This window comes from Carassius auratus, chromosome 47 (genome assembly GCF_003368295.1).
Source record: "Carassius auratus strain Wakin chromosome 47, ASM336829v1, whole genome shotgun sequence".
Lineage (NCBI taxonomy): Eukaryota > Metazoa > Chordata > Actinopteri > Cypriniformes > Cyprinidae > Carassius > Carassius auratus.
In genome coordinates this window covers 6,782,113-6,809,683 of record NC_039289.1, presented here as the reverse complement: position 1 = coordinate 6,809,683, position 27,571 = coordinate 6,782,113, and the positions used below count along the sequence as shown (strand labels likewise).

Sequence of the window (27,571 nt, the reverse complement as noted above, 5' to 3'; positions counted from 1 at the left end):
GGAAAATGAGTCCTTGGTATTTGATCTTTAAAGCTGTTTTCCTGGAGATGCTCTTTAAATAGTAATGGGGAGTGTTGTATGTGGACAGATAATGCATTTTTGTTAGGGCTGTCAATTTTTTACAATTTCAATGAAATAAGATTGCGAATAAGATCATTAAAATGCCCAACATGAAGAAATTGACACTTGATTATTTTTATATTAATTTAATATACATTACAAAGTGTCTCTTAGAAACATTGATTGAGTTACTATGACTGTTTGAGACCTCCATATTCATTTATTAATGTGTTGGAGTAAATATGCATTTTCTTTTGTCTTTTTTTTTTTGTTGTTGTCTGTGCTAATTTTTACATTTATGTTTGTTTAACTAATTCAATCAAATAAATTTTCAACTGCACCAGATTAGTTGCTTAATTGAAAGCCCTATTTTTTATGTTTAATGAAGGCTTCTTGTAATTGTATCATCAATTTCTGAATGCGCTATGAGGAATCCATGTTCTGAGTTCATGCATGTTCTTTACTGATATTTACTTTAATTACTCAGGTGAAAAAAGATAAAAAAAGAAAAGCAGGTTTTATTTTATTAAAGAATATATTTGCAGTTTATATAGTACTATGTTTGTTTATGTATTATAATATTAATATGCTATTAAACGTATACATACTAGCATTCAATATATATTTTTTTATATTTTAACAGATTTTACTCCAGAGAATATTATAATTTAATTATTATTATTATTATTATTATTATCATCAATGTTGAAAACAGTTTATACTTTTTTGTGGAAACCATACTTTCTTTTTTTCAGGATTTATTGATTTAATAGATTCATTCAACATTCAACAAAACTGCATTTATTTGAAAAATACATTATTTTTTGCGTTACAAAAGTGACGTTACTGTCAATTATGATCAGTTCAATATATCCTTATTGAATAAAAAGTTTTCATTAAAAAAAAAAAATGTAAGGATTAATAAAAAATAAAAAAAAACTTTTGAGTGGTAGTGCACTTTTTTTTTTCTTTTTCTGTAGTATCAATTGATATAGAGAATTCTTACATTTTACTTTTACCGATATTGACTTGGCCAGACTTTAGTGTCAGAAATGAATGCTCCTTACCTCAAATCTCAGATTTCAACCAATAATTTCCAGCCTGCATTTCCAAGAGTGCTTTGTGACTGAGCTTCCGTGAGGTTTCAACATGCACTGAAATGAATTGCTGTAAAATGTTTGCTTGTCCATTTAAAATGGTAGAACCAGTGGAATTGCATTTTTCTCACTTGAAGTTTGGGGCAACCCCAAATACAAAATTTAAAGACTTAATCTCCCACAAGTCCTCTTAGATTTACATGGTCTTTCTCCTCTTTTTGTCTTGCAGGTTAGCTTTATATGTGTATGAGTACTTGCTGCATGTTGGCGCACAGAAATCAGCACAGACCTTCCTGTCAGAGGTAAGTGGTATCGCATAATCAACTTCACCAAGCAAACAATTGTTGTTGTGTAGTCAGAAAAAGCCAACATTAAAAGAATAAAATCCCCCAAAAGATGGGGTGGGGGGGTTGAACATTTTTAAACCCAAAAAAGTTCATCCATCCATCATAAAAATGATCCACATGGCAGGGTGTGAATAAAAGCCTTCTAAAGGGAAGCGATGCGGTTTAAAATTTTTTTTTTTATCCATATTTAAAACTTTTCCATAATCTCTAGCTCCCGCTAACTGCTGTACACACGTTCACGAGAGAGTGACGTTCCAGAGGATGATGTAGGCATAGCATAAGCTCTGGTGAGAATATGCTAGTCTCGCAAGAAACAAGTTTTGCTTGCCAAGGAAAACCAGTCTCTTGTTGGCTTGTATCGAAATCCTCCAACATTTTTCTTTTACAAATCCTCATTTAGGGCTCTATAATTTCCGCGATGTGGAAACCACAGACGGAATCATGGAATCCTGTCATAAAAATGGAATTCACAGTTTAACGTGGAATGTCACAGAATTTGTAATTAATCAAATGTAGGTCATTACACTTACATCAAATCGCGATATGGATTAGTATCTGTAAATGTAAATGTTGATTGCAAAAGTCTATTTAAATATGAATCCTGCTTGTTCTGTGAGTCTTTGTTAATGTTTCATTACTACACACACACTTAAGCGTGCGTGGGACTCGCGGTTAATGGTTTTAAAATGTATTTAGTCAACACTTGTAGTATACCTGAACCAATCTTTCGTACACTACTACACTCAAGTGAACCACAAGTGGTAGCTAAATAAATTTTTTAAATACAGAGTTAGTATGTTAAAAGTGCATTTTAGTTCATATCCATGGTGTCTCAAAATAGCACAGTTGAGTACCATTAGATGATCTTAAGTTAACTTAAGATATACTAAAGTATAATTTTTAGTATATTTAGTACAAAAATAGTGTGCGGAAATAGAGCACATATAAGTATATTATTGAGGTGTACTTGTTTTTCACCCGGGTCGCTTCGCTTCAGAAGGCCATTATTAACCCCCGTGTGGAGCACTTTTTATGAGGGATGGATGCACTTTATTGGACTTCTAAATCTCGACCAGCATTCACTTCCATTATAAAGCAGGGAAGAGCCTGGACATTATTTAATATAACTCCGATTGTATTCATCTTAACGAAGAAAGTCATATACACTTACAGTGACTTGAGGGTGAGTAAATCATGGGGTAACTTTCATTTTGGGTTAACTTTTCCTTTAATTCTAGGCAGGTTTGAGGCAAGAAATTAATAATTTTTTGGTTAAAATAAAGGGTATTAGTCATATTTACAAATCAGTTGCAATTACTGTGTTTTAGCAAATGTGAACTGTTAGCTTTAGCTTTACTTTTACAGAAATATTAACATCAGTGTTTTTCCTAAACATTGTAGTTTCTAATTACAACACTCTTAAAGCTTATAGACTATACTTTTTGCAACAGACTTCTTCATCTGAACTCTAATATCTGCCATTGTTTCTCCAAAGCATCCTGCATTCAGCTGCTAAAACATTGAAAGGTCTTGATCAATAAATGGAAGTGTCATTGCTATGATATTATCCAATGTGCCACCTATGATAGTGTTTCTAAAAATCAGTTTGGCGCCACTGAGGGGGTGCGATCACAGCATGAACATTTGTGCGGCTACTACTAGCATGATAAAGTGGATTGTCGTTGCAGTTTTGTGAAGCGGTGGAGCTTCTGCTGTAGATGATGTCAGTGCTTTTCTCACTATATGAACATTATATGACGCTTGAGTACACTACATGTCTGGAGTGGAGGTGATGCCACCACTTCTCTTCAGAACCGCTCTCAAACACGACTGCATGTTAAAAGTATGATTTAACATTGGCCTCTGTGGAAATAGGTGCAGTTGGTTTGTAATATACTCTCGATCTGCTGTGATTCTCTCTATTCAGGACGATCGTGACTTGTAGAATATTGGTTTGTCGTCTTTTAAAAAAGAAGTTATACAAACTTTGTTAGCCTATACTTGAATTGAATGAAGAAGCTAGTTTGTGTGGAACCCGAATTTGTCGCATTTTTAAAGGTTTTACCAACCTGTGGGTTTGAAAGCCATCACAAATTGTGTTCATTGTGTTTTATGTTGAAAGTCATTCATAGTTGTTAGAAGCAGGTGTCATCCATTCAGCTTTTCAGTTGATGATTTGAATGAATATGGAAGCTGTTTTTGACAAAATCTGTTTGTAGTTATAAAGATGTGTAAATGTTAATTGTTTGACATTATAAGACATTAAAAAGATTGTGTAACTCTTCTTTAGTGCTTCAGGACCTTTACAGATTGTGAACTTTTCAAATGTTATCATCTATCTTATTGCATTTGCCGTGGTCCTCTGGTACCTGCTGTGTTTGTTTATGTGGGTATCATTAATCGCTCACAGTGGACTTTCAAATATGCCTCATGTTTTTAAATGTTTTGCTCAAAGTTTGACAAAGATGAAGCACTGTGTTAAAGTCTGGCTTTGTGCTTGTGAGAACCTTCTGGGATCTTGATCCAGACAGACTTTAGCCAGTGTAAGGTGGCACAATACAGAAATATTTAAAAAAGAACTTCCTTAAAAACTCCGATTTTATTTTTTTTAATTCGATTTCCGATTTTTTCCGATTTTCCCCCCTACTTAAGGAAAGCAATAAGTACAAACAGCAGACAACTTAAAGCAAATTTTGCTTTTATTTAATCAAAAGTAGGGCTGCTCCGATCGCGATCGGCCGATCGTTAATGCGCATCTCGTCAGTAAAGCCGGTTCTCTAATCAGCGGTAAATTCCATCTGGTGCGTGATTTCACATCGAGCAGCTGTTACTACACAGAGCCGTTTGTTAACTGAGAAGATGCGCAAATAAACACTGAAAATGAAGTGGATTTGCGCATCTTCTCAGTTATGGCTCCTTGTAGTAACAGCTGCTCGATGTGAAATCACGCACCTGATGGAATTTACCGCTGATTAGAAAACCGGCTTTACTGACGAGATGTGCATTAACGATCGGCCGATAGTGATCGGAGCAGCCCTAATCAAATGTAACCCCCATTTTCATATTCGGCTGGTGCTGCTGCTTTTGACTGCGATGGGCTTTAGGCAGCGTGGGGTCTCTTGCTCCACGTCTGTCGCAGCAAACCCATACCAGTTCCAAACAACAGATGATTTTATTCCTTTCTTGGGAACAAACTTCCAACTCTCACCGGTAGCCATGTTGTCGCTTGCTGTTTCGTTGTGTGCTATGATATTGTTGTTGTCACTTGCCATACTGCCATGTGAAACTAACGCTACGGAAGCTCCGGGGAGCCAAAAATGCGCCATTACACAAAAACTCGATTTACTTATTTTTAAAATCGCCTGTCACAAAAAATTCGAATTAATTCATTCAATCGATTTTTCGCCCAGGCCTACATTTTACAGATTTCAGAATCTGGACAACTCCATATGTTGAGTGAGATTCATGAAATATGGCTTTTAATATATTTACTCACTATTATTTCATTCTATACTTCATCTTTAAGTCAAATCCAAATAAGATTTTTAACAATAAATCATTTTTATTATTATATCTTATTGTAGTTTAATTAAAATGAATACTGATGAAAACAAAACATAACTCTTCAAGTAAATACTTCTGAACTTTTTTACAAAAAATAAAGAGTACTGTAACCTTGGAAATATATTGTCCTTTTTAAATATAAATAGATATCAATATATCAATTTTACCTTGATCATTTTAGTCTGTAATAGTGCACTGATTAATAATAACACACATTTAAATATGAATAATAATTCTACAGCATTAATTTAACCTTAGTTAAGATTACAAATGGACTCTTGTAAAGTGTCCATAAGTGGTAATATTTTTTGCTATGTACGTCATTCTAAAGTACTGTCAAACCCTACACTTAAGCCTTTGTTATACTTTACGCGTGAGCAATCCAGACACGTACACGTACATCGCTGACGCGGACTACTTGTATTTATACTACCGAAAGTGTGCGCTGATGGTCCGCTTCGCAACAAACATGTGAACAAACAATTGCTCTGTATTCTTGCACATCTGGCTGTCTTTATATTGTTTTATCGATGGATTGTACAGGTTCGAATATGGGTTTCTTCACACAGCCTGCGCATGTGCAATTGATGCTTTTGAAGCCTACTGTTACAAAAACTGGGAGGCACGCAGATGTCCGCTCAGAGCCTTTCCCATGATGATTTTTACGTCACTCCTACCATAGCAGACACTCGCAGAATCGCCCATGCGGAAAGTATAACACAGGCTTTAGATATAGTTTTTTTCCTTAAAAATACATTTTAAATATCCTCACGTTAACCGCAAAATAACTTACCGAGGCTGTTCATTTGTTTACTCAGGTATTGATGACAAAATTGGGGTATCAATCCAACCCAAAAGCACAGTTTTAGAAAGGCAAATTCTGCAACTTAGGCCATATATGCATGCACAATTAGACTGTACACCATAAGTAAATATCAATGAGTCAACAAGTAAATAGATGGCTATGTTTACCAATATTTAAGGTGTCAACACACATGCTGTCGACAGTTGTCATTACCTCCATTGCTATTCAATTAGGCGAACACTCGTCAGATCTCAAAACCTTAGTGCAGGAACACTTGTACACCACAGGGGAGGTCTTTCAGCCCAGGCAGGTACACCGCAGGAGGACGCACCTGTGCATTGAAGCTTAATGAGGGAGCAGTCACCTGCTTGTTCCCTTTGCCACCTCACAATTACTGCTGAAACTCCCTCTACTTACACCTCGGACCTCAAGGGTCTGCACAGCTCTGCACTGATCAGCACAAACACACACATGCTTTAAAACACTGTTAATCAGTCCCTTACATCAGGGAGACGCAAAATAATGCACATCAGCTTTTTGGGTGCAAAGTTACGGACAGGGCATGTTATAAAATCAATATGTCTGCTTGGAAAAGTACCATCCATTACAGTGGTAGGCTGAGTAGATGTAATCTGTAAAGAGAGAGTGAACCTGACCTGATTTGGTGCAGAAAATCACCATTAGGTAATACTTGATATGGTTTGTTAGTCATATATATTATACTTTAGAGGTTGGTTTGGATGTGAGTCACAATTAAGGATTGAATGTTTCAATTTTGTCTGTAATTTATAGTTTTAAGTTGCTCGGTAACCCCCCTTTGAAGCACCAATTATACAATACATCCAGGCCATTACATAACAATTAAATTGTTTCTGAGCATCTTTTTTAACCTTAAAAATATACCAAGGTGTCCATATATCATTTAGAAATGTGCCAGTAAGTCTAAACCCTAAACCAGTGAGCCCTAATTATAGGGCTTCTTTAGGACTAACTTTTCAGCTAGTTGTTATGGTAAAACAATAACTAAACGGTTTGTGTTTATCGCTAGACTGGAATGATTGGCCTGCTAAACCGAAAGAGCTTTTCTGTAGTTCATGCCTTCTGAACCTGCTCTGGTCACACTTGACCTCTTTTTCTCTGTCTGTTTCCATGTTTTTAGATTCGATGGGAAAAAAATATCACATTAGGAGAGCCTCCTGGATTCCTGCACTCATGGTGGTGGTATGTATCGATTTTGTAACTCAAAACCCCTAACATTCTCTGATGATATGGCCATGCTAGCTGTTAGCAACAGTAGAGGAGCCTAAATGAAAGCTGGTCCATTATTTTTGGAAGTAGGTGTCTCCTTATTACAGTTACATTTGTAAGTTGCTGTACAGCATTAAGCCCATGTTATACACCGATGTTAGAGTAAAATGACTGAGTGAAATGCTATGGAACGATTAGAAGACTGATTGTTGATTTCGAGACAAGTACTTGTATTGCAATCCATTCAATAAGGTCCAATATTCACAAGCCTGTTGAAACAATCAGGATTCTTGCTTTTCCAGCAAATTTCCCTTGGTCAGCCAAAAGAGAACCCAGACTCAGATAGCGGACCAGCTTCTTTTTTTTTTTTTTGCTAATAAAAAACATGTTTAAGCTAGTGGACTAGCTACACTAGCAAGAAGCTAGCTTGGACTACTTGGAAATTCATGATGATCTAAGCTTATTGTTAGCGCCCTATTTTCCAGGAGGTTTTTTTTTTTTTTTTGGTCCTCTGGTAATTTTTTCGGGAGACTCATTTTTCATATTTTGTCTGTTGAACTATCGAGCCCAAGATACACAACAGTACAACCAATCAAACAGACTGTAAACCAATCCATTGCAGCCTTTTTTCACTGGATCCAAAGGAAATATGGTGTCTATCCTGAGTTGGGTCCTTTAGAGACTCTCATGTTTGTCTGGAATTCACGTTATGTTCTTAGCTTACACAAAAATAAGATCCGTGCGTGTAGATCAGGTTCACAGAGAGCAGTGTTTTCATTTATCACACTCAACTTATTCTCCATCTTGGATTACTGGCTCCCCTCTGTGAGATTATTAGGAGTCTAGTAGGTTTTGGAGGGTCCTTGTATGGTGTTGACACTATTGGAGAAGCGTCTGTCTGGAGCTATAACACGTAGAGGCGGGGTTTAAGGAACTCGGAGGGGCTACAAAGTACCGCCCTCCCCACCAACCCCCCTCCCCCAAACAAAAGGGCCAGATGGTAAGGGAAAGCCAACCCCTCCCCCCTGTACATACCCCCACCAACCTTTGTCTGTAGGCCTGTCCTTTGTTTGCGGAAGAACCCTCAAACGGATTAACTCCTTGCATTCCAGTCTTCTTTGTGTTAAACAGCCAAATCTCCTTCTCCACTACCCCCACCTTTGCATTCTCTTCCCTTCTGTCTAAGGCGGTTTCCTGTTGTAACCGGGTTTGAATGGTAGGACCAGGCTCTGGGGTGGGGTAAAGTTTGGTGAGCGGGGCAGTCATCCACATCTGTTGTAAGGCAAGCAAGGGGTTGGGGGTGGTGGTTTTATTTGAGGTGCAGGTGTGGGGAAAAAAGAAAAGGAAAAAAAAGGACATCCATTTGCGATTTATCTTATGCATAGATTTGTTTAATCAATGTCTGGTAAGAAAGGAGACAGTCGAGTTTACTTTCAGATGGCCTAAAGCTGACATCCTTCTTTGTCATTGGTAGAGATGAGAGAAAAGCCACACAGAAGTGTTCACGTCCAATACACTCATTTAACGTTAACCGTGTTAACGCAGGAAACAAAAAAATATGGTTGTGTGCATATAAAGTTGACCTGGATGTGAATTAAAACGGGTACAACTCAACGTCTTTTAAACAATTCATCTTACTTTATAATCTTTCTCCTCTAACACAGTCCAAAAAGACTTCCTGCAAATGAAAAAGCAGCTGATTTACATCTTATATTGATTAACTCTTAGGTCAAGTCATGTTTTACAATATTGCCTTGATGCCGAGAGCAAAAGAAACGTGGGTTAGCAAATGTACGTAAAGCATTTATTTTATATTGTTTGGTGACATCTTTGTGTCGTTGCATGGACGTTGTACAGTGTTCTAACAAGTGCTTTCTATGCTGTACTTCTGATGTGTTGCAGAATGTTTTTAAAATCAAGACAAAATCAAAATCTAGTCTTAAAGTAAATAATTTGTCTAAAACTGCCAAATGGCTATTTAGGCATAGTTTTCACCAACTCTCATTCATTTTAAAAGGGTAAGCTCCCACGCCATCTAATTACTTCCTCCTACATATTTGTTTCTTGCTGTATATACTCAAAATATGTCACATTGAGGTACTAGAAGTAATTTTTCTGAGATGTTGTCTTATATTATCTTTTATCAAAAGGAAAAAAATGTTGAGACGTGGTTTTTGGGGAGGTGTACATGTACGGGCTTGTTGCATGTGTGGGCAACCAGTGTTAGAATCCAGTGGTTTAGTTCATTGCCCCGTCCCAATGCCCCTTTTTTTTCCTGATTGTTTGCTTTAATATTTTAAATTGTAAAAAAAAAATTTTTTTTTTCACCTACACTTTTTTTCTTTGGTGATGCATTGAGCATGACACATAACATCTCAGTTAAAATATTCATGAACCTGTTAACTTAACTTAAGTATCCGACATTATAATTTTCAGACGTTTAAGTAAAAGTATTTTGTCTTTAAATGTGTATATATATTAATTATAATGAACATGTTGATAGATAACTAGAAGAATAGAGTAAACCTTATAGTTAACTACACAATGAAAGGTGAAGGAAAACAAATCAAGCTCTATTTTGATTACATATATTTCTGTGTTTCATTACATATGGCAGGGCTTGAATTTCGGTGCTGGATTGTGGGGATTGCGCATAATTTGACTTATTCCTGCAGTTTCCGCACTTGTAACGTATGAAAATCCATCAAATATTTCAATGTGAAAGATGCTCGAAATAGATGAAGGTATGTGTAATTTGCACATGCTTTTGAGTCTTACAATTTTAAACATTCAAGTGCTCAATTTGACTGTGAGACCCTTTTTTGTGAGCTGCCTCACACCCAAAGCGTGCATACATAGAGATGTGTCTGAGAGCGTGCTTTTATGGGTAAATGGCTAAATGCATACAAAAATTTGTCAAAGTGTCCCTCTTGAGTATTCTTGTAAACGGTTGATTTCTACTAAACATTGTCGGTATACAGGCTATTAATGTAAACAGTTGAGAAACAAAACTTGTGTGTAACAGTTTGATCCGTGAATGAGGTCTTAAAGAGACAGCAACCTAAATAAATCTGCTGCTCTTGTCATTAATATTTATTTATACATTGAAGACTGACCAGTGTTATTTTAAAGTAAAATAGATTATTTAGTTTCTGTGTTATTTCTGTACATGAATATTATGGTTAAACCTACTTGAAAAAATGTAAAACAGTTAATTTTAGTTGTATTTTGTTATTGGATTTGTTTGTGCCATTAGTTCAAATAAATTCAATTCAGAGTTTGAAAGTTTATATATATATATATATATAAGTATCTTCCTCACCATATAAATATGAATCTCCAACATTATAAATTGTTAAACACAAATACACTGGGTGACAAAACATTAAGTTTGGATGATTGTAGTTTAAAAATATGTCTATAAAATACCCAAACTCAAATTAAACAAATCCCCCATTTTCACCCCCATTTTCCAAAATGAAATTCAGGCCCTGTATGGACACAAACTTTTTTCACATTTTCTTTTTTAACATGGAAAAAAGAAAGTCACACAGGTTTGGAACAACAAATGTGTCATGGATAGACCAGGCTTTCCTGTCTCACATACACACACACACACACACACACACACACACACACACACACACACACACACACACACACACACACACACACACACACACACACACACACAACACTATCTCACCAGCTTTATGACCATCAACTTCCATTCATCAGCTCATCATTTGGCTATGCATTAAAGCATTGTTGAGTTTTATTATTTTTATGTGAGTTGTGCTCTGTTCACGGATTGGATTATTTTATTAATTATAGTTTTTCACTTCTGAAAGTATAAACGTTAATACAAATTGTACTTGACTGTTCTCATTTTCAGTAGGGAATAAATTCCATTGTTTATTGCTGATTTTAAAGCTTACTGGAATTTACATGATTTGGATATCTACAATTCTGCATATAAATACACAGCATAAGATTGGCCTCTCTGTATTAGTCGTGGCCCCCAGTCGAAAAAAAAAAGTAGAATCTCCCCTGGTTCATGCAGAGTACACAAGCATTAAACAAGTTTTCCTGCTGCAGTCAAGGTAACCGAACGTGATTTGCTCGTGCTCTCCATTCCTCCCCACCTTGATGTGTGTCTAGTTGCGGCTTTTCAGTAACAAAGTGTAACTGGCATCTTATTTGATTTCCCCTGCACCCTGATTGGATTTGAGATGGTCCTGCTGTCTCCCTCCAGCAGCTTTCCAACAAAGCTGCAATCTCTTTAACGGCAGCTGATAGATATGATAATGCCGCCCAGCTTTATTGTGCACTGACTGAAGGGCGAAGAACAGGCATGACGTTCCCCTGTCAAAGCGCCTTTCTTGCTTTTTCTGTTCCCTTCCTTTCACATGTTTTATTTGTTTTTTGGTTTATGGCTTCTATAGGATGTGAGGTGTTAATGTATGGTACCTCCCGCTGAGCGCTCATTTACGCACTTATCAATGGTTCATGTAATGCATCTTGTCGTCTTTGATCTTGTCGTCTGTTTCCTTTTTTTCTTTTGTGCCTCTGCTTACTCCTCCTCTCATCTAGGTGGAGTAGATCTTCACCATTGTTATAAATTCATCACCTCTGCTTTTTAAAGGAACAGTTGACCCAAAAAATCTTACAAATATGTGACTTATTTCTTCAGTGGAATGTAAAAGGTGAATATTTTGATGTGAAAGAGGACTAAGGCGATCAAGCTCAAAAATGACACACAAAAAAAGCTACATAAAAGTGGTCCAAAGATGGTCCAGGAGGCTGAATGTTTTTTTTCTGTGCATGAGAGAAGTCTGATTTGAGAATAAATCGTCATTTTGAATCTAAGAATCTTTGATGAATTATACTCATTCATTCATTTTTCACAGATCTGCATATGAACTACCTTTATGATACTTCTATGGTACTTTAGTGTCCTTTCAAGAGTTTGAAGGTCTTTATTCATTGTGATTTCATGGAAAAGGGCAACCAGTGTGGCCTTTAAATTTCTCTTTTTATGTTCCATGGAGGACGCCCTCGTTTTGTTCCAAATCCATTTAATTTTGTGTAAGTGATGACACAATAAAATTTTTTGGCTGACCTATTCCCTTTAAGAAGTATGTATTCAATCTGCACTTAAATCTAAACACTTGATTTTTCCAGCAGTTCCTTTACTTTTGTAGTCTTGAGCTGAACGTTGTTTAATCTTGCTCTCTTATTCCACCCATAAACAGTGAGTGATTTATGAAAGCTGTCATAAGCTATCCTTTGCGTTATGCTCACGAACACAAATCCGTCAAATGGTTCCCACTCCACGGCAAGATATATGAAATGGGTGGAAACTGATTAGCCCCATTGACCTGTCGCTGTGCCGCGAGCGGCCTATTTTGTCCTTTTTGCAATCTGTCACATCAAACGTAAGCTTTTTCCCATATTCAGAACAGAAGTCTAATTTTGTTACATCAGCAGATATAATGCACAGTAGTAAAAGTGCTGCCTCGGAAGATGGAACAACTTGCGTTCGTTTTCTTAAGCCCTGCTTCAGCAGCTTTTATGAAGCGTCCATTAAATCAATATCTAAAGAGTGAGAGCGGTTTAATGCCGACCTGTTTAACAGATACTTATTTTCAATGAAGTAATTAAGGGACCATTTGGAGTGCAACCTGCTCCCCCTAGCAGCCCTTAAGGACTGTATTTCCTTAATTAACAAATATCAAGCCTAATTGATTAGCCACTTGCAGGTCACACCTCATAAAGTGGGAAGCTATCCAGGGGTTATGATTGTAGTGACCCAGCTTTGATAGAAGCTGTCAAGTTCTTCTGAGTGTGATACTGAAGAAGATCAGTTTTCTGTTCTTACTCTGAAGTGCCTTTTACAGTGTGCTGGAGCCAATGTCTGATCTGAAACCATTTTGCACGTTTAAACCATAGAGAAACTAAATCTGCATTGCCCCCGAAACCATGCAGGTCTTGCTTCTTGAATCACTAACTTGGAAGTTTTCTGAAAATTAGTTTGGATGTTAAAAATTCATTGTATCGTTGTTATAAATTCATTGGTGTGGATTTGATTTCTTAGTATTAGTTTTGGTGGTTCCATCAAAAAAGCTCAGAATGGTAAAAAAGCACTGAATTAAATTTATTATGTATAGTGCATGCTGAACTACACCCTTAAGGCTTGTAAATGACAACTGCAATGTTGTGTTTTTATTTGTGAGTAGGTCAGTTGGCCACAGCTGAGGCCAAGCATACCAAAAAGAAAAAAAAGGTTTTTGGTAAAGATTAGGAGAAACTATTTGGAGAAATTAGAAAAACTGAGATTAGAACAAACCTTTCCATTCAGTGCTGTTTTTCAAATGGTCTTTTAGTGTAAAGTGTACCACAGCCTGTTGGTGTTTAGTTCGACAGCTGTTTAGTTCGGTGAAGTTCAACCATGTATTTGATACTCAGCTTTGTTTATTCTGCCTTATTTTGCAGTGTATTCTGGGATCTGTACTGTGCAGCTCCAGATCGACGGGAGACATGTGAACATTCCAGCGAGGCCAAGGCTTTCCACGACTATGTGAGTTCCTTTTTTATCCACTATGGGGTTGAGTTAAACCTGAAGTTCTGCTGTTGGGGACTGCATTAAGACGTTTACTGTCTGTTTACAGTAATCAATGCTCTTTGTCAAAATTTTTGGGTAATTTCTGATAGAACATATGTTATGACTTTGTAAAGCTTTTTGGGAAATTTCTTAATATTTACAAATATCATCGTAAATCTGTGGTATCTTTATTTGATGTACCTTTGGTTATAATAAAGTTCTGGCACAATAACGCAGATTCTCAAAGGGATAGTTCACCCACAAAAATAATTTACTAACCTCCATATTGTTCCGAACTTATATGACTTACTTTCTGCTGTATAACAAAACAAAAAATATATATTTTTTGATCCACAAAAAGAAAGTCAATTTGGCACCAACATCAAGATTTGTGGTTTTGCATTCTGCAAAAGAAAGTGAAGGCTTGGAATAAGAAGGTGATGGACACAATTTAAATTTTTGGGTGAACTATCCCTTTAAGGCCGCAGGATTAAGAGAAGGCTGGGCTTTCATGGGTCACTTTTGAAGGTCTGCACCATGACCCTTTTGACCTCTTGATCTGTGGAAGAGCTTTAAGTTCGTAATGGAGAACTGGAGTAGCATGTGTGGACAACCCTGGAGCTCCACCAGAAAAGGGAGTTCTTTGTTGACGCGGCTTTCCAACTGCAAATGACCATGTTAATGTGACCACAAACACTGACCCTTGCTCAACGCTTGGGCTCGGTCTTGAAGAGTTTGAGTGTTAGCGCCTGTATCTACAATTTGAAGAGTACATGGGGACCTCTTTCCCACTCTGCATGTTTTCTTTGGCAGAAATTTAGCGTCAAATATAAATTGTGGAAATATCTTTTACCCGCCACATTAGCAGTGTTAAAACCTTGTGAATACACTCCAGTGGAGGATAATATGTCAAAGATTATATGAAAGTAACTATGATTTACCACTAACTGCTAGTACTGGAGTCTCACCTGGGCCAGATCTCGGGCCTTGAGTCCTGAAAGGGATTATGCGTCTATTCTTATTGCAGACATTTAATTCACTGGACTTGCTAGCAGAGAACAGTTACAAGTTCGTGCCAGCTGCCTGCTGAAGTTTCAACCAATTGGAATCCGTGTGCCTGTGTATGGCCTCTATAAGATTAATTACATGGTTAATTAAACGCCATGCTTAATTAAGTCTGACGTGTGTTCAATTAATCTATATGCCTAATCATTTCTAACACCCAATGGACACCTGGGATTGTCAAAATGAATGTTCTGACGACCCCCTCCTCTGCACGACTGACCACCCGTGCTCTTAAGTTGATGCGGCTATTGTGAAACAGGCTGTCCGCTCCGATTGACTGTTTGAAATGCTCTGAGCCCTTTTCTAAGTAAACTCCAGCTCAGTTTCTAAGCTTTGCTACTGGACCTCAGGGACTCGGGGTGAGTTTGAAAGGCTCAGATGTCCTGCCCCTGAGTTCTGGTCTGAGGATTAATGGCCGGTTTCCCCTGACCTTTAACCTTCAGCAAAGTTCAGGAGGTCAGAGCATATCCGGTCTGTGTTGTGTCCCGTTCCAAATGTTTTCCCAAATCTTTTCATCAGGCTATTAATCTCCATTTGGCTTTAGAATGTTGCATCCAGTGGACTAATTTTGGTTGTGGGGTTTTTATTAATTGGGCTTGGATGAAGTGAACACGTCAAGTTCGTTCCTCAAGGGATACACTGTGCCACTGAATGATTTTCCTAGCCGTCAACTCTCGAGCCAATGGCTTGCCACTTTTCGGAAGACCTGAGGCTAAATTCTGTCTATTTTTTAGGCTTTTGTAGACACCAGGCTAATGTTGTGTGAAGAGTCTTACGGTGGAGGTCGTGATGAGTTTTGGTGGTGATGGGGGTGGTGGAGATGGAGGACGAGGAGGAGGCAGTGGCGTCAGTCCCATGGGTCACTCCAGACCTGTCTCCGTCTGATTAACTTCAGCTCTGGGATCCCCGTGGACCGGCCGCCCCATCAAGCCTGCTATCTCAGGCAAGGCTGATAACAGTGCCCATTCCCTAGCGTGTCAGTGGATCAGGGGGAGAAAAACAAGTGGATTCCCATGAGTCAAATCCTCCTCACTGTCAGCGCTGCAGTTATATTGGCTTCTGCAAGTCAGGGCTTCAATGGTGACTAGATTTTTTTGCAGTTGTAGAATTAAAACCATCATTTCTTTTTTTCTTTTTTTTGTAAACTTCCTAGTGGTGGAATTTGGGAATACTCTGACTCTTCCATCTTTTTGTCTACCATTCTTTTCTGTCTCTTTTTTTCCATCAAGTGGCCAGTGATGCACTTTGCGCAAGTAAGTCCTACAGTTGGGAGGAAAGATAATGGGATATAACATGCAAATCTAGAAATCTGTGGAATCTGGTTCATAACTAATCCGAGGATTGCTATAGGATTGTGTCTCTGGCTGGGCTCCCAGAAGTGGAGAGCCAGTTCCCCAAATCCAGGCAGCAACTAGTGCCACCAAGAAACCCTCAATACCACATTTGTACCAGACAGACCCATTTTAAATAGACCGGGTCATCTGGAAGTACGACAGTGTACTTATAGGCAAGCTATTGATTGCTAATCTCAGTTATAGAGTAAATTAATCATTTAGTCCAATATGAGGGTCGCTTACTGTTTAGAAAGGAGGGAGAAGAGAAAAACATTAAGGAAAGGAAAGCAGGATATAGTGGTATGCATGTTTTGTGGGAATGACGTGAGAACCTGCTCACTGCAAATCTCCTAAAACTCCCAGAGAAGCCTGTCTCCCATCAGAGCCTTTGTCTAAACCTCAGTATTAAGTTATGCCAGCAGAAAGGTGTGCATATTTGTCATGTAATTTTGCATGTGGAGTTGCTTGTAAACAGATGAGTTCATAACTATTGTTGTGATGAGTGATTTGAAAGATCTAATCCTTTATTTTCATTTCCAGATTGCCGTCGGAGCTGTTGCCTAGTAGTTTATTTTTTTTTAGTTCAGATAGTGCCTATTCCAGTTTTATCTAGATTGTAACCTTGGTTCTGTGAAAGGACTAGTGTTGTTCCCATGCAATAATTAGAAACAAGCTTTAACTTTTAGTAGATTATTTCTATTATAAATGTTTCTATATATTGGTTGATACTGTATATATTGCTGGCATTGGATAATAATTTTATTGTGAATGTGCTATATTTACATTTAGACTTTTGCTGTCACATAACTGGGACTTCATATGAATCAGATTGCATGAAACCGTTAAAGAAACACTGCATTTTAATCACTACCCAAACAAAGATGCCGCATGAACAGTTTTTTTTTATTTTTCACAATTATACAAAAAAAAATAGATATTTTTGTATCATTTCAAGTTAGTTTATATAATTTCACAATTTAAAGCAAAAACTATATGGTCTGACTTTAGTTTGAGAAACTGTACTTCATAAAATATCTGCACGAAACATAAACGGCAGACAGGCTGAATGAGAATGCAAATTCACTCTCTGACAGCAGGTGGCGCTTATTGAAGAGCAGCGATGATACCACTGTAAACACAGCAGCGCTGCGCTTATGAAACTTCTTTTATATGCATTATACGGAGGCAAGATTAATAAAAAAGACTGCCAGTTCCCCTCCATTCATATAAACCTCCACTTCCATTCAGTGTTTAGAATTTTCATTCAATTTTTCATGCAATGTGAATGGTGAGCTTGCTTTGCCTGCTACAGTATTTTCTGCTCTCTGCATTGTGACCTCTGCCAGGTATGAGATGTAATCGCCATTATTCTTTTATCATTACTCTTCTGTTTTTATTTAGCCATTATTCTGGCATTACCTAGCTTACCCATCCACATCGCTTTGATCCCAGTACACACTTACCAACCTAGTGGAAGTTTATCATCAGAGACAGGGCAGGTTATGAACACACAATATAAGTGACAGATGAGCAGCAAATCATCTTCCTCTGAGACCGTACAGTCATCGCAATGTTGGCATCAGATCACATTATTCAGTGGAAAATTATTAGAAATTAATCGTAAGCTAGTAAATACATCAGTATTCTCCAAGTATGCACACTTTTTGACTAGTTCAGAGTAGTTGCGTGAACAAAAATAAACCGCAGCAGATGTGACTGAATATGAAAGCGTGTTCTCATTCTATTCAAAATATCATACATTACCGGTTTGTTTATTTTGCACTTCTGAAATTAAGAAATTACTATCACTGCAATCAAGTTTTAACATAACTGTGGTCAAATATTGAAGCTGGAGTCTTTATCTTTCTAATGATGCACAGTTTGTCCTGATGAAGAGTTTGATGTTTTAAAGTGCTATGAACGTAAATTTCCCAAAGAAACGGGTCAGGCAAACCCAAAACCAGACCTCCTTTAATGGATAATTTTTATCATTTATTCAGCCTTGTGTCTTTCCAAATTTGTGTAAGTTTAGTCCATTTTGGAAAGATGTAGTTTTGGACCTCCCTAATGTCACCTAACCATTCTTCTACCTCAAGTGTCACGCTCTGATTTCCCCATCCCACCATGTTCTGACAGAAACACTGTAGGTACATAATGGAGGCTCTTTTCTTGACCCTCAGCAATGTTAAGTTGCTCTGTCACACCGTTTAAATTAGAATATAACTAACACCAATTTCAGCCGTCACATATGCCTACATGACAGACATGAGTGTCCCTCAATGACACACTTACAAGGCGGAAAACTTGGATAGGACGGAAGAGCGACAGACGAACATGTTTTTGTTGCTGCATCTTTTGGCAGCGCTCTGCGTCATTGAAAAGAGGAGTGGAGGAACAGGTGGTTTAATATATCCTAGCATTTCAAAAGTGGAACGTGAATAAGCATTGGTCATTGTCTTCGTCTTTCTTGTTTCATGCGCTTCCAGGTGGTCCTGATGACTAATGTGTGACTGTGATTTTGAATGTGAGCTACGTGCCGCTTTTCTCCTCTCAATCCGAGCTGTTCTTACTTCATCAACTGCCCTAGCATTCACCTGTCTGTTTTTTCCCCTTTCGTATGCTTTTTAAATTTCTCAAAAGTGCTTCCCATTCTCTTGCCCTCAACGAGAATTACCAGCTTTTTGAAAGATGACAAACCGGAATCAACCTTAAAGGAACGAGCAATTACTCACACATTTTTCACTCGGAGACTATGCCATTGTTCACCTTCATCTTCCTCTTTGTTGATTTCCCAGCTGAAAAAAAAAAAACAGGAGACGAGCATATGTTGTATTTTGGATGCAGGTCCCCAGCATGAGGTGCTAGCATACTAGTGTCCCCACTAGGCTTCTCGACTAGCTTCTAAGACTTGTTTCATCAGGTTTCACATAGGCCTAGCTATGTTGGTTCACCAGCTAACCCAGCATGGAAATATGTTAAAAAGATGTTGTTTACTCTTTTACCACCCCTTTTCTGACTTCAAAGAGTTCATCAAGCTTTTATGACTTTCCTGATCTGTGATGTGTGTTTAAGTGTGAAATGAGGTCTCAGGCTGTTTGTTTTGTCTAGCCATAAGAGACATCAAGAGTTACTTTGACCCTTTGTTTGTTGTTTACATTTCAGACCGTCTGGATATAGAGGACAGATGTAGGGCAGAGTCATTTATTTGTTATGAACTTTGACCATATCTTGCTAGATATTTACCAAGGTCTGAAGATTAAGTAGCGGAAGGGCCTTGTTTCATCTTGAAGAAATGACCTGTTTGTTATTCATCCTATACCATTGTTACTTGTCTTATTAGCACTGTGTTTTTATTGTCCCTTGGCTTGTATGTACTGCTTTGTGTCCTTTACTGTGTGTTGTAGCAATCGCCATGATAGCCGATACATTTTCTTGTAAGTTGCTCTGGCGAGGCGGCGTTTGCCAAGAAAATAAATGAAATTTAAATGTCATCTGTCTGGAGGAGGTGTGACCTGAACTCCATCTGAATTCCCACAATTGCAAGTCTCCCTCCCTAGTGCTGTTTTAATCTAAACTCCGTTGTTACTTTGAAGATGGTCGGCCAACCCATATTTAGGTCCAGAGATCCTCACAGAAAATTGGACCAATTACAGGCATTAAATGAATAAAACTAGTGACTTTCCACAGGCAGTGTTGTTGTAGCATCACCACTGTCGTGCAATGTGGCTTTCCTGTTAATGTTGCTTAAGGTTTTGACTGATAAACAAGACATTTTATCATTGCCGGCATAATTTATGGTATGCTTTTTTTTCAAGCTGCCTTTGATTAATCCCGACATTTGTGTACGATAATCGCATTTCGCCCCCTTAGTGACAGTCGCTCAAACTTTACTGCTTTTTGACCATGGTAATATGAATAAATAGTATAAGAATATATTCATGCAAAACAAATGACTGCTAATATATTTGAAACTAAAACAATGACGTTTTTAAATAATTTTAACATCATTATATATAGCTATTAGGGATGCACCGAAATGAAAATTCTGGATAACTTTGCCGAAAACCTAAAATGGTTTATAATTATTTTTTATTTTATTGAATAATACAAAATAATTTAGTAACATGTAAAAAATTTTTTTTAACTAAATATTTTTAATTATACAGAATTTATAAAACACGAGCCAAAAAAAAATCGCCTTATTATTGAAAGTAACTCAATAAAATTGGACAGAAAATATGTTAATATTAAAAATCAATATATAATCCTTACACAGTTCTATGCAACAGAATCCGATAGAACTGTTTTTTTTTTTTTTTTAATATTACCCAAATAACGTATAGCCATACAAAGCTATATCAGAGCATGTGAGCATAGCATAGTGTCACGGGAGGGCAGCGTAATTTTACCAGCATAGCCCAGTACATCTGTACTACACCATGTAACATTACAGTAGTGCTAATGCAAACAGGAACAAGTATACAACATTCCTGTCGGCGCATTATTTGAGCAGACTTTGCTTTTCAGGTAAGCATGAGTGGAATGCACATTCAAATAGCAAGGCATCACACCATGCGGATAGAGGGAAAGTGAAACTTGCACACTGAACACTACGGAGAGATGCGGCGTGCCAAATATGGCATTTCCTGTTTTCAGACGATAATTATCGGCGGCCAGAATGTCGGTGCATCCCTTATAACTACCCATTTTAGAGAAATAGTAGTTAAAGATTAAGCTACATAACATACGGTTGGGCGGTTGTGCAGTCTAGCAGCAAATATTTGAATATTTCAACACAACCAAAGCTTAAAACTAATAAGAACTTTTTGCATAGGCATATGGTCCTTCGTTCCAGTTTGTCGTTTGTTGAAGATCTTGAAAAAGCGACATCAGTATATAATCGTTTTCAAACCTCCATCTTTTTTTTCGATTTATGAAAACATTTGTGGCGTTCTTGGTGACCTTCACATTGAAGGTTATCAGGGTTAGCTAGGGCAAACAATGAATTAAAGTATTTCTCCTTTGTCTGACTCGCTCTTCCATCTTGATCTATTCTTCAGAAGCGGGAGGTGTTTGCTCGCTTTCTGAGCGACGCTTCAGATTCCTGTTTGCACTGCTGTGGGTTTCGCCCGAATAAGCCATCTGCTTCTTCTGCAAGTGTCAATACAGAGACCGCAGTGGTGTGTTTTTCTCATAACCTTGCAAGGGGGTGTGAATCAAGGGATACCACAGTTATTCCAAGTCTTTCTATTTCATTTCATCTCTCTTTGTTGCACTAGTGGTGGGCAGCAATGGAGGCTTTGAGGTTAGGTTAGTAGGTCCCACAGCTGGCATTTACCACGTCTGGCTCCGTTGGCATGGTGGGCCACCCTTCTCCACTCTGCTGTCAAGTGCCGGCTTGGTGCAATGAAGTAAAACGGTCCATTTGTAATACAGTGGTGAGCTCTGGTACAAGTTTCAACAGGCTTCCATGGATTGTGGGGAAAAAGCCACAAAACTAGCATGAATCCCTCAAATCAAGCTTTGTCTTTAGGTTCCTGTAGATTGGATTTACTTAGACCGCATTTATGACTGGAGATTACGTTATTTGATTTGGGTGGAGTGTTTATTTTTCCACTTTTCACCTCAGCGCACACATACTACAGTGTGGTGGTGAAAGACACATGGTTCATCGTCTCTGTCTTGTTGCTGTAATGGCTGCTGTGGGTCTATTTCCAGACAGTGAGCCTAATGCAGAGTAATTATTATTTTTATACCATGTGCTTCCAGTGGCTTTCACTAGAAGTCAAAATGGCTCCCCACTGACCGGCTGATTACCTCTGAGGCCGTGTCCACACCTGCCTCCAGTCGTACCTTGGCAGAGCTGTACCCCGCTGCCCCAGCGACAGAATGAAGGGGCTTAACCGGGATGGTTTTTTACATGTCTTAATTGCCACATTCACAGCTTTCACTGTCTCAACATTTCACAAGATCCTTTCTTTCTTCTGTGTTTGCTTTCACAAAAAGTACAATTAATTCTGTGACATTCTTTGAAGTACTGTGGAGGAAGCATTTATTTTAAAGTGTCATGGTATTGCCAATTGGTACCATAAATGTACCATGGTAGCTTTTTTCTTTCCTGTATGATTGCTTGCTTTCCTGTTTCAGAAGTTACACCAGCTAAAATTCCCACGCTATTATTTTGTTATTATTACCTTGATTTTATAGACATGTACCACAGTATTTTTCTTTTCATTTCCTGAAAAAAGTCATTGTTTTCATATTTCTTTGATGTCTTTAACGTACAGTACCATGGAATTTTCACTCTTTTCCTTTTTCTACTTTTTTTCCCCCATGGTATATTAACTGGACCTTTTTGGATATGTATGTTATTGTTATTTCCCCCTTTTCCTTCTTTTTCTTGTTTCTTTTCTTTTGTCCCTTCTTTTTCTTTCTTTCATTGAGAACTATGGTAAATGTATTATGGTAATCGTTCAACTACTATGGTGTACAACAGAATGTCATAGTATTACTTTTTTATTTGCAACTTCAGGGCTCGCACAATTTCAAAATCCCTGGTACCCCTTTGGGCAATCATTCTTCAGATTTTAGTAGCCAAAAATGAATATGAACTAAAATGGGAAAAAAATAATAATTGGCAAATCCGTATGATCAAAATAGTCAGTGATTTGTACTTTTCCTTCAAATAAAATATCAAGAGAGTAGGAGTGGAACCGATCACAAATCACAAATCTTACAGATTTTAAGTTAAAAACTGGATCATTTTTCATATGAGCAAAAAAAAAAAAATTTAATATTATTATATAAAATACTTATTTAAAGAACTCACTACTTTGATACTACAGCAAAAACAAGTAGTATGAGGACAAACATTCAGTTATACAATAAGAAGAAATGAACAAATTACAAGCATAGATTATTACAGTATAACAAAGTTACAAATAAAATGAGATCCAGCAGTAGTATTCAGGTACAGAAAACTAATTATCTCATGTTAAATAACACTGCATAGTGTTTACTGTTTAAATTAAATAGAAATTCATCTTTGTTAAAGTTGTGTTTTGTTGTTTGAGTAACATTAAGGACATGGACAGCAGCAGGTATTTATTAAAATCTTTACCCCTTTCTCAAATCGAGCCGAGCTGAACTTTCCCTAACAAAAATGACCAAACGTATCATGGTATTACCTATCTGACACCATGGGTTTATCATGGCCCCTTTTGCTTGCTTTTTTGCATTACCAACAGATGCCAATACTGTATTGCTGTATTACCATTCTTTTTTGATGTACCATGGTATTGCTATGGTATTATTTGAAGTACCTTTGAGTACAATATAAATACAATGGTGCATCAATGTAGTACTGTTGGAAGTTTTTTTTTTTTTTATGTCTGTTTGCTCTAAAATCTTTTGGGTTTATAATCCTGTGAGAGTCTGGCACTGACGGCTCTGTTCACAGAACTAAAGATGCATCTGTCTCTGAGCTGATCAGGTGTGCTCAAGCCGGTGTGTGTGTGTGTGTGTGTGTGTGTGCTTGCATGCATGTTGAAGCCACAGCTGCATTGTTGAGTTATAATGCTCTCCTCAGTGCTTTTGTGCTTTGTCGTCTCGCTTGTAAAAACTCAATATGGCTTCTTTATCTCTACCTACATTTGATTGCTTTGTTGTTAGTTTAATCTCATGCATTATGCTAATGACTATATTATTCTATAGTCATACCACACACCTATATAAGTGAAATAGATTTAGCATAGATTTTTGTTTCTTGAGTATAGGGCTTTTAGTTGTTTATGCGTCAGATATTGTGGCATCTGTTCTTCTTCATGTCTTAACTCTGATATTCTTTTTGTCTTGTGTGTCTCTCATCCTCACGCTCTTTTCTCTTTTGGTCTCATACCTCTGCTGTGTGCTTTGTCAGACGTGCATGATCGAGTGTTCAATAACTGCTGCAGTTTATAAAGGCTACGGGGTCAGACAAAGGTCACGGGTTCTTCGGCTGCCAATCAGAAATCTCGAACCGCCGCTGTCTGAAATGTTCAATCACACCGTGCCCTGAAAATCTGACCTGGTATTGTTTACCAAATGTGCATGTGCCTTGGTTTTCCCTCAGTTTGGTTAGTAGTGATTGATTATATCCAATCCAAAATCCAATCAGTCTTTAGTCACCTGAATTGTATTCGCTATTTAGCATGTCTGCATATGCAATTAGCTAGTTAAAACTGTAAATGCAATTTACGTGAGCAAGTTATGCTATATTAACTCTTTTAAAGAAACAGAAATAACATTAGCATGAATATATATTTTTTTACTACATCCGACAGTATGCATGGACAGTTTGTCGTGGTTTTTTTCTGAAGCAAGCCACTGAGGAAGAGGAGGGTGATGAAGAAGGGCAGTTGACCTGATTTTGGGGGGCTGTGGAGGCTCTGATAGTGGTGTTGTCAGAGGGTTTGTAATCCAGGGGATGCACTGTCAGATTAGAGACTGCCCCATATCACAAGACGGCAGAGGGGAGGGCGGGAAAGTCACTAAAAGGCTCAGGACAGATCAACTGCTGGGGAAAGTGGCTTTTCACTTATTTATTTCTCTCCTGTTATTTATTTAATAGCTCGTTAATGTCTTTTATTATTCATGTGCATGTTGGTTATTGGTTTTGAAATGAAATGAAGACATGTTTTAGTTATTTTGTAATAATATATTTATAATATCATTTGTATCATATATATAATTACTTATAATTTCACATTGATGTACGTAAAAGTGTGATAATATTTTTAGTGTTAGTAATATAGATTTTTTATAAATTATAATATAATTATACGATTTAAAGATTTTTCAGATTCTCTTGCTCATCATTCAGAAAGTTTGTTGATATATTTGATGGTGGCAATAATTTTACCTACTAATAGAAAGTCTGATGAGCATAATTTATAATATTCATTATATTTTATAATAAATTACTTTATAATAAGTTTTATAACACAATGCATTCTTTGATTAATTTATCCAGTTTATTTTTGGGGCCTAGCTGTGACTGAAAATCAAACCAAAATATATAATGCATCTGTGCAGCTTGCATTTTTTTTGTTTATGATCTAATTTAGTTTAAATGTAGCTTCTGTCTGCTTTAGTATATATTCAGTTTCCTGTTGCGTGGCACATTTTCAACTCCTTGTCTCTTTAATTTGTTCGCTGATTTATCACGGAAGGTTATTAGTGCATGCTGCAAAGTAAATGTTTGTTGGTAATAAGCGTCCCAACGTGTCGTAATGCCCACCCAAAATAAAGGGTTTGACACTGCTGCAAATTGTGTTTAATTGCACTAATTAATTTGAGCCTGTGACTGCCAAATCTGATTTTTCAACAACGATATGTGCTAGGCTTGACATCAAAATATTAATAGGTTGTGATTCTGATAGTAATACTATGTTTCCTGTTGTGGCTTTTACTTCACAAATGTAATTATTTGGCTGTGGCATTATTATGGTTGATTGAAATGACTCTGGATTATAATTATTATTTCTTGGCCTGGTTGTGAGACTAATTAATAGTGTTGACATCTGTTACCGTTCACAGTTTATGATGTTATAATGGTTTGAAAAACATTCTGTGATGTGCATGACAGATTTGATATATCATAATGACCCATGTGATATTACAAAAACTTTATTAGATTATATGTCTAATATAACTATTTTTCTAGATTTATTACCCCACAAATATTTCCTTAAATTTATGGCTAAAAATAATTAATAAAAATAATTATTAGGCCCGGGTGGTGACTTTAACTGTAATGGGTGAAATAATATTTTAAATGGTAAAAAAAGTTATATTGAAAAATTGTTTTTTAATAGTGCTCTGTGAAACATTTTAGAGTTGAATATCTTGGGAAAATAACTATATTCTTATATATACTATTATAATACCTCACACCATTATAGAAGATTTTGGTCATACCACCCACTACTAAGATTAATAAAAATAATAATAATTAAAAAAAAAAAAAATATATATATATATATATATATATATATATATATATATATATGTATGTGTGTGTGTGTGTGTGTGTATATATATATATATATATATATATATATATATATATATATATATATATATATATATATATATATACAGCAAACAAAACAAAAAAAGCTCCAATATCTTACATTTTTGCAAACTGTGAGGGTTGACCCACCAGATAAGGGAAAAAGAGAGGAATATTGACTTTCTCTGAATGTCCCTCCGCTCTTTCTCCTGTTTGTTCTCTCAGACTTTCCTTCTCTGTTGCTATCTCTCGTCTCTCCTGTGCTCCATGCAGAAATGATTTCCATTTCTGAATTAATGAGGTTCAGCTGAACCAAAATCTCTCTTTCTCTTCACCCAGTCCCCCCTCCCCTTCATCACAGGTCCATGCACAAATACACACTGGCGCTCGCAAACTTTGTCAGTTTCAACATTGCATACCGTCTGCAGAAATGTGTACAATTTTGAGATATGTATACAACAGAAATAAATATTTATTTCATATTTGGAAATGCCTCACGTTTGTCTGTCACGAACATTGTGTTCGTCTTACACCATTTAGGTTTATTAAGCCAACTATGGTTTAAACCGATTAAAAATACAAAAAACAAAAAAAAACTGATTGGCGCATTAATTATTGGCAGTTAGCCCTGCATGTGTATGTGTGCATGTCTTGTAGTTATGTCTTTTTAAATTTAGATGTCAAAACCTGAGAAAAAACAGGTTTTCTGTCTCATGTACAAGCTTTTTTTCTTCCATTGTCAGGTTTTTATTTCTTTCTGTTGTCGTTTTGATGTAAGCACATAGTTGCTTAAAAACCAATTTAAAAATGAAAAAAAAATATTTTTGATAGAGCGAGTTACATTTTTAGATAGCTAGTCCCCTTGTCCACCCCAACAGGCAGAAACTCTACCTAGTTTTGGTTGAGCTGTGGTATTAGCAGGTTCAATTTGTTAGCTTGTTTTTGCCCGCAATCAATATACTGAATTAAAATAAGGTCAGGATTAACGTAATACAGTTTCTAGCACGTTATAACTATATGTTTGAAAACCATGTTCCTGGTTGTCCGTCACTTCCTTTGAATTTGAATTTTGCTTTAATGTCAAAGGGAGAGGCAGCGATTGGTCAATAATCTGCTAAGTAGCATCGATTCAGAGCGTTTAGTTCCTCTGTGTAGCTACTTTGGTTGGGAAGCTAATCAATGCTGTTGAATGGGGGCCTCAGCGATCAGGGATTTTCTACTCCATGCACAGTGCGGTCACATCGTTTGTCTTCATTTGGCGTGCCATTATTCTCTAATGGGCTTCATCAGAAGGAAAAGGTTAACACACCTAGCCGAAAGGATTACCGACATAAAGTAGCCAAGATTATGAGGCATTCACATTAATCATTTGTGATGGATGCATGCTACTCTACTG

The 27,571-nt window shown here is 37.0% G+C and overlaps 1 protein-coding gene across 2 annotated transcripts in view; it reads left to right on the top strand.

Moving 5' to 3' along the window:
- LOC113064942 (single-stranded DNA-binding protein 3-like) overlaps positions 1-27,571 on the top strand; it is a 60,628-nt gene that overhangs the window by 8,304 nt on the left and 24,753 nt on the right. For both annotated transcript variants that reach the window (XM_026235961.1, XM_026235963.1), the window contains exons 2-4: positions 1,387-1,459; positions 7,033-7,094; positions 13,617-13,701. In XM_026235961.1, coding sequence (XP_026091746.1) covers positions 1,387-1,459; positions 7,033-7,094; positions 13,617-13,701 — 220 coding nt within the window. The remainder of the gene's footprint in view (positions 1-1,386; positions 1,460-7,032; positions 7,095-13,616; positions 13,702-27,571) is intronic.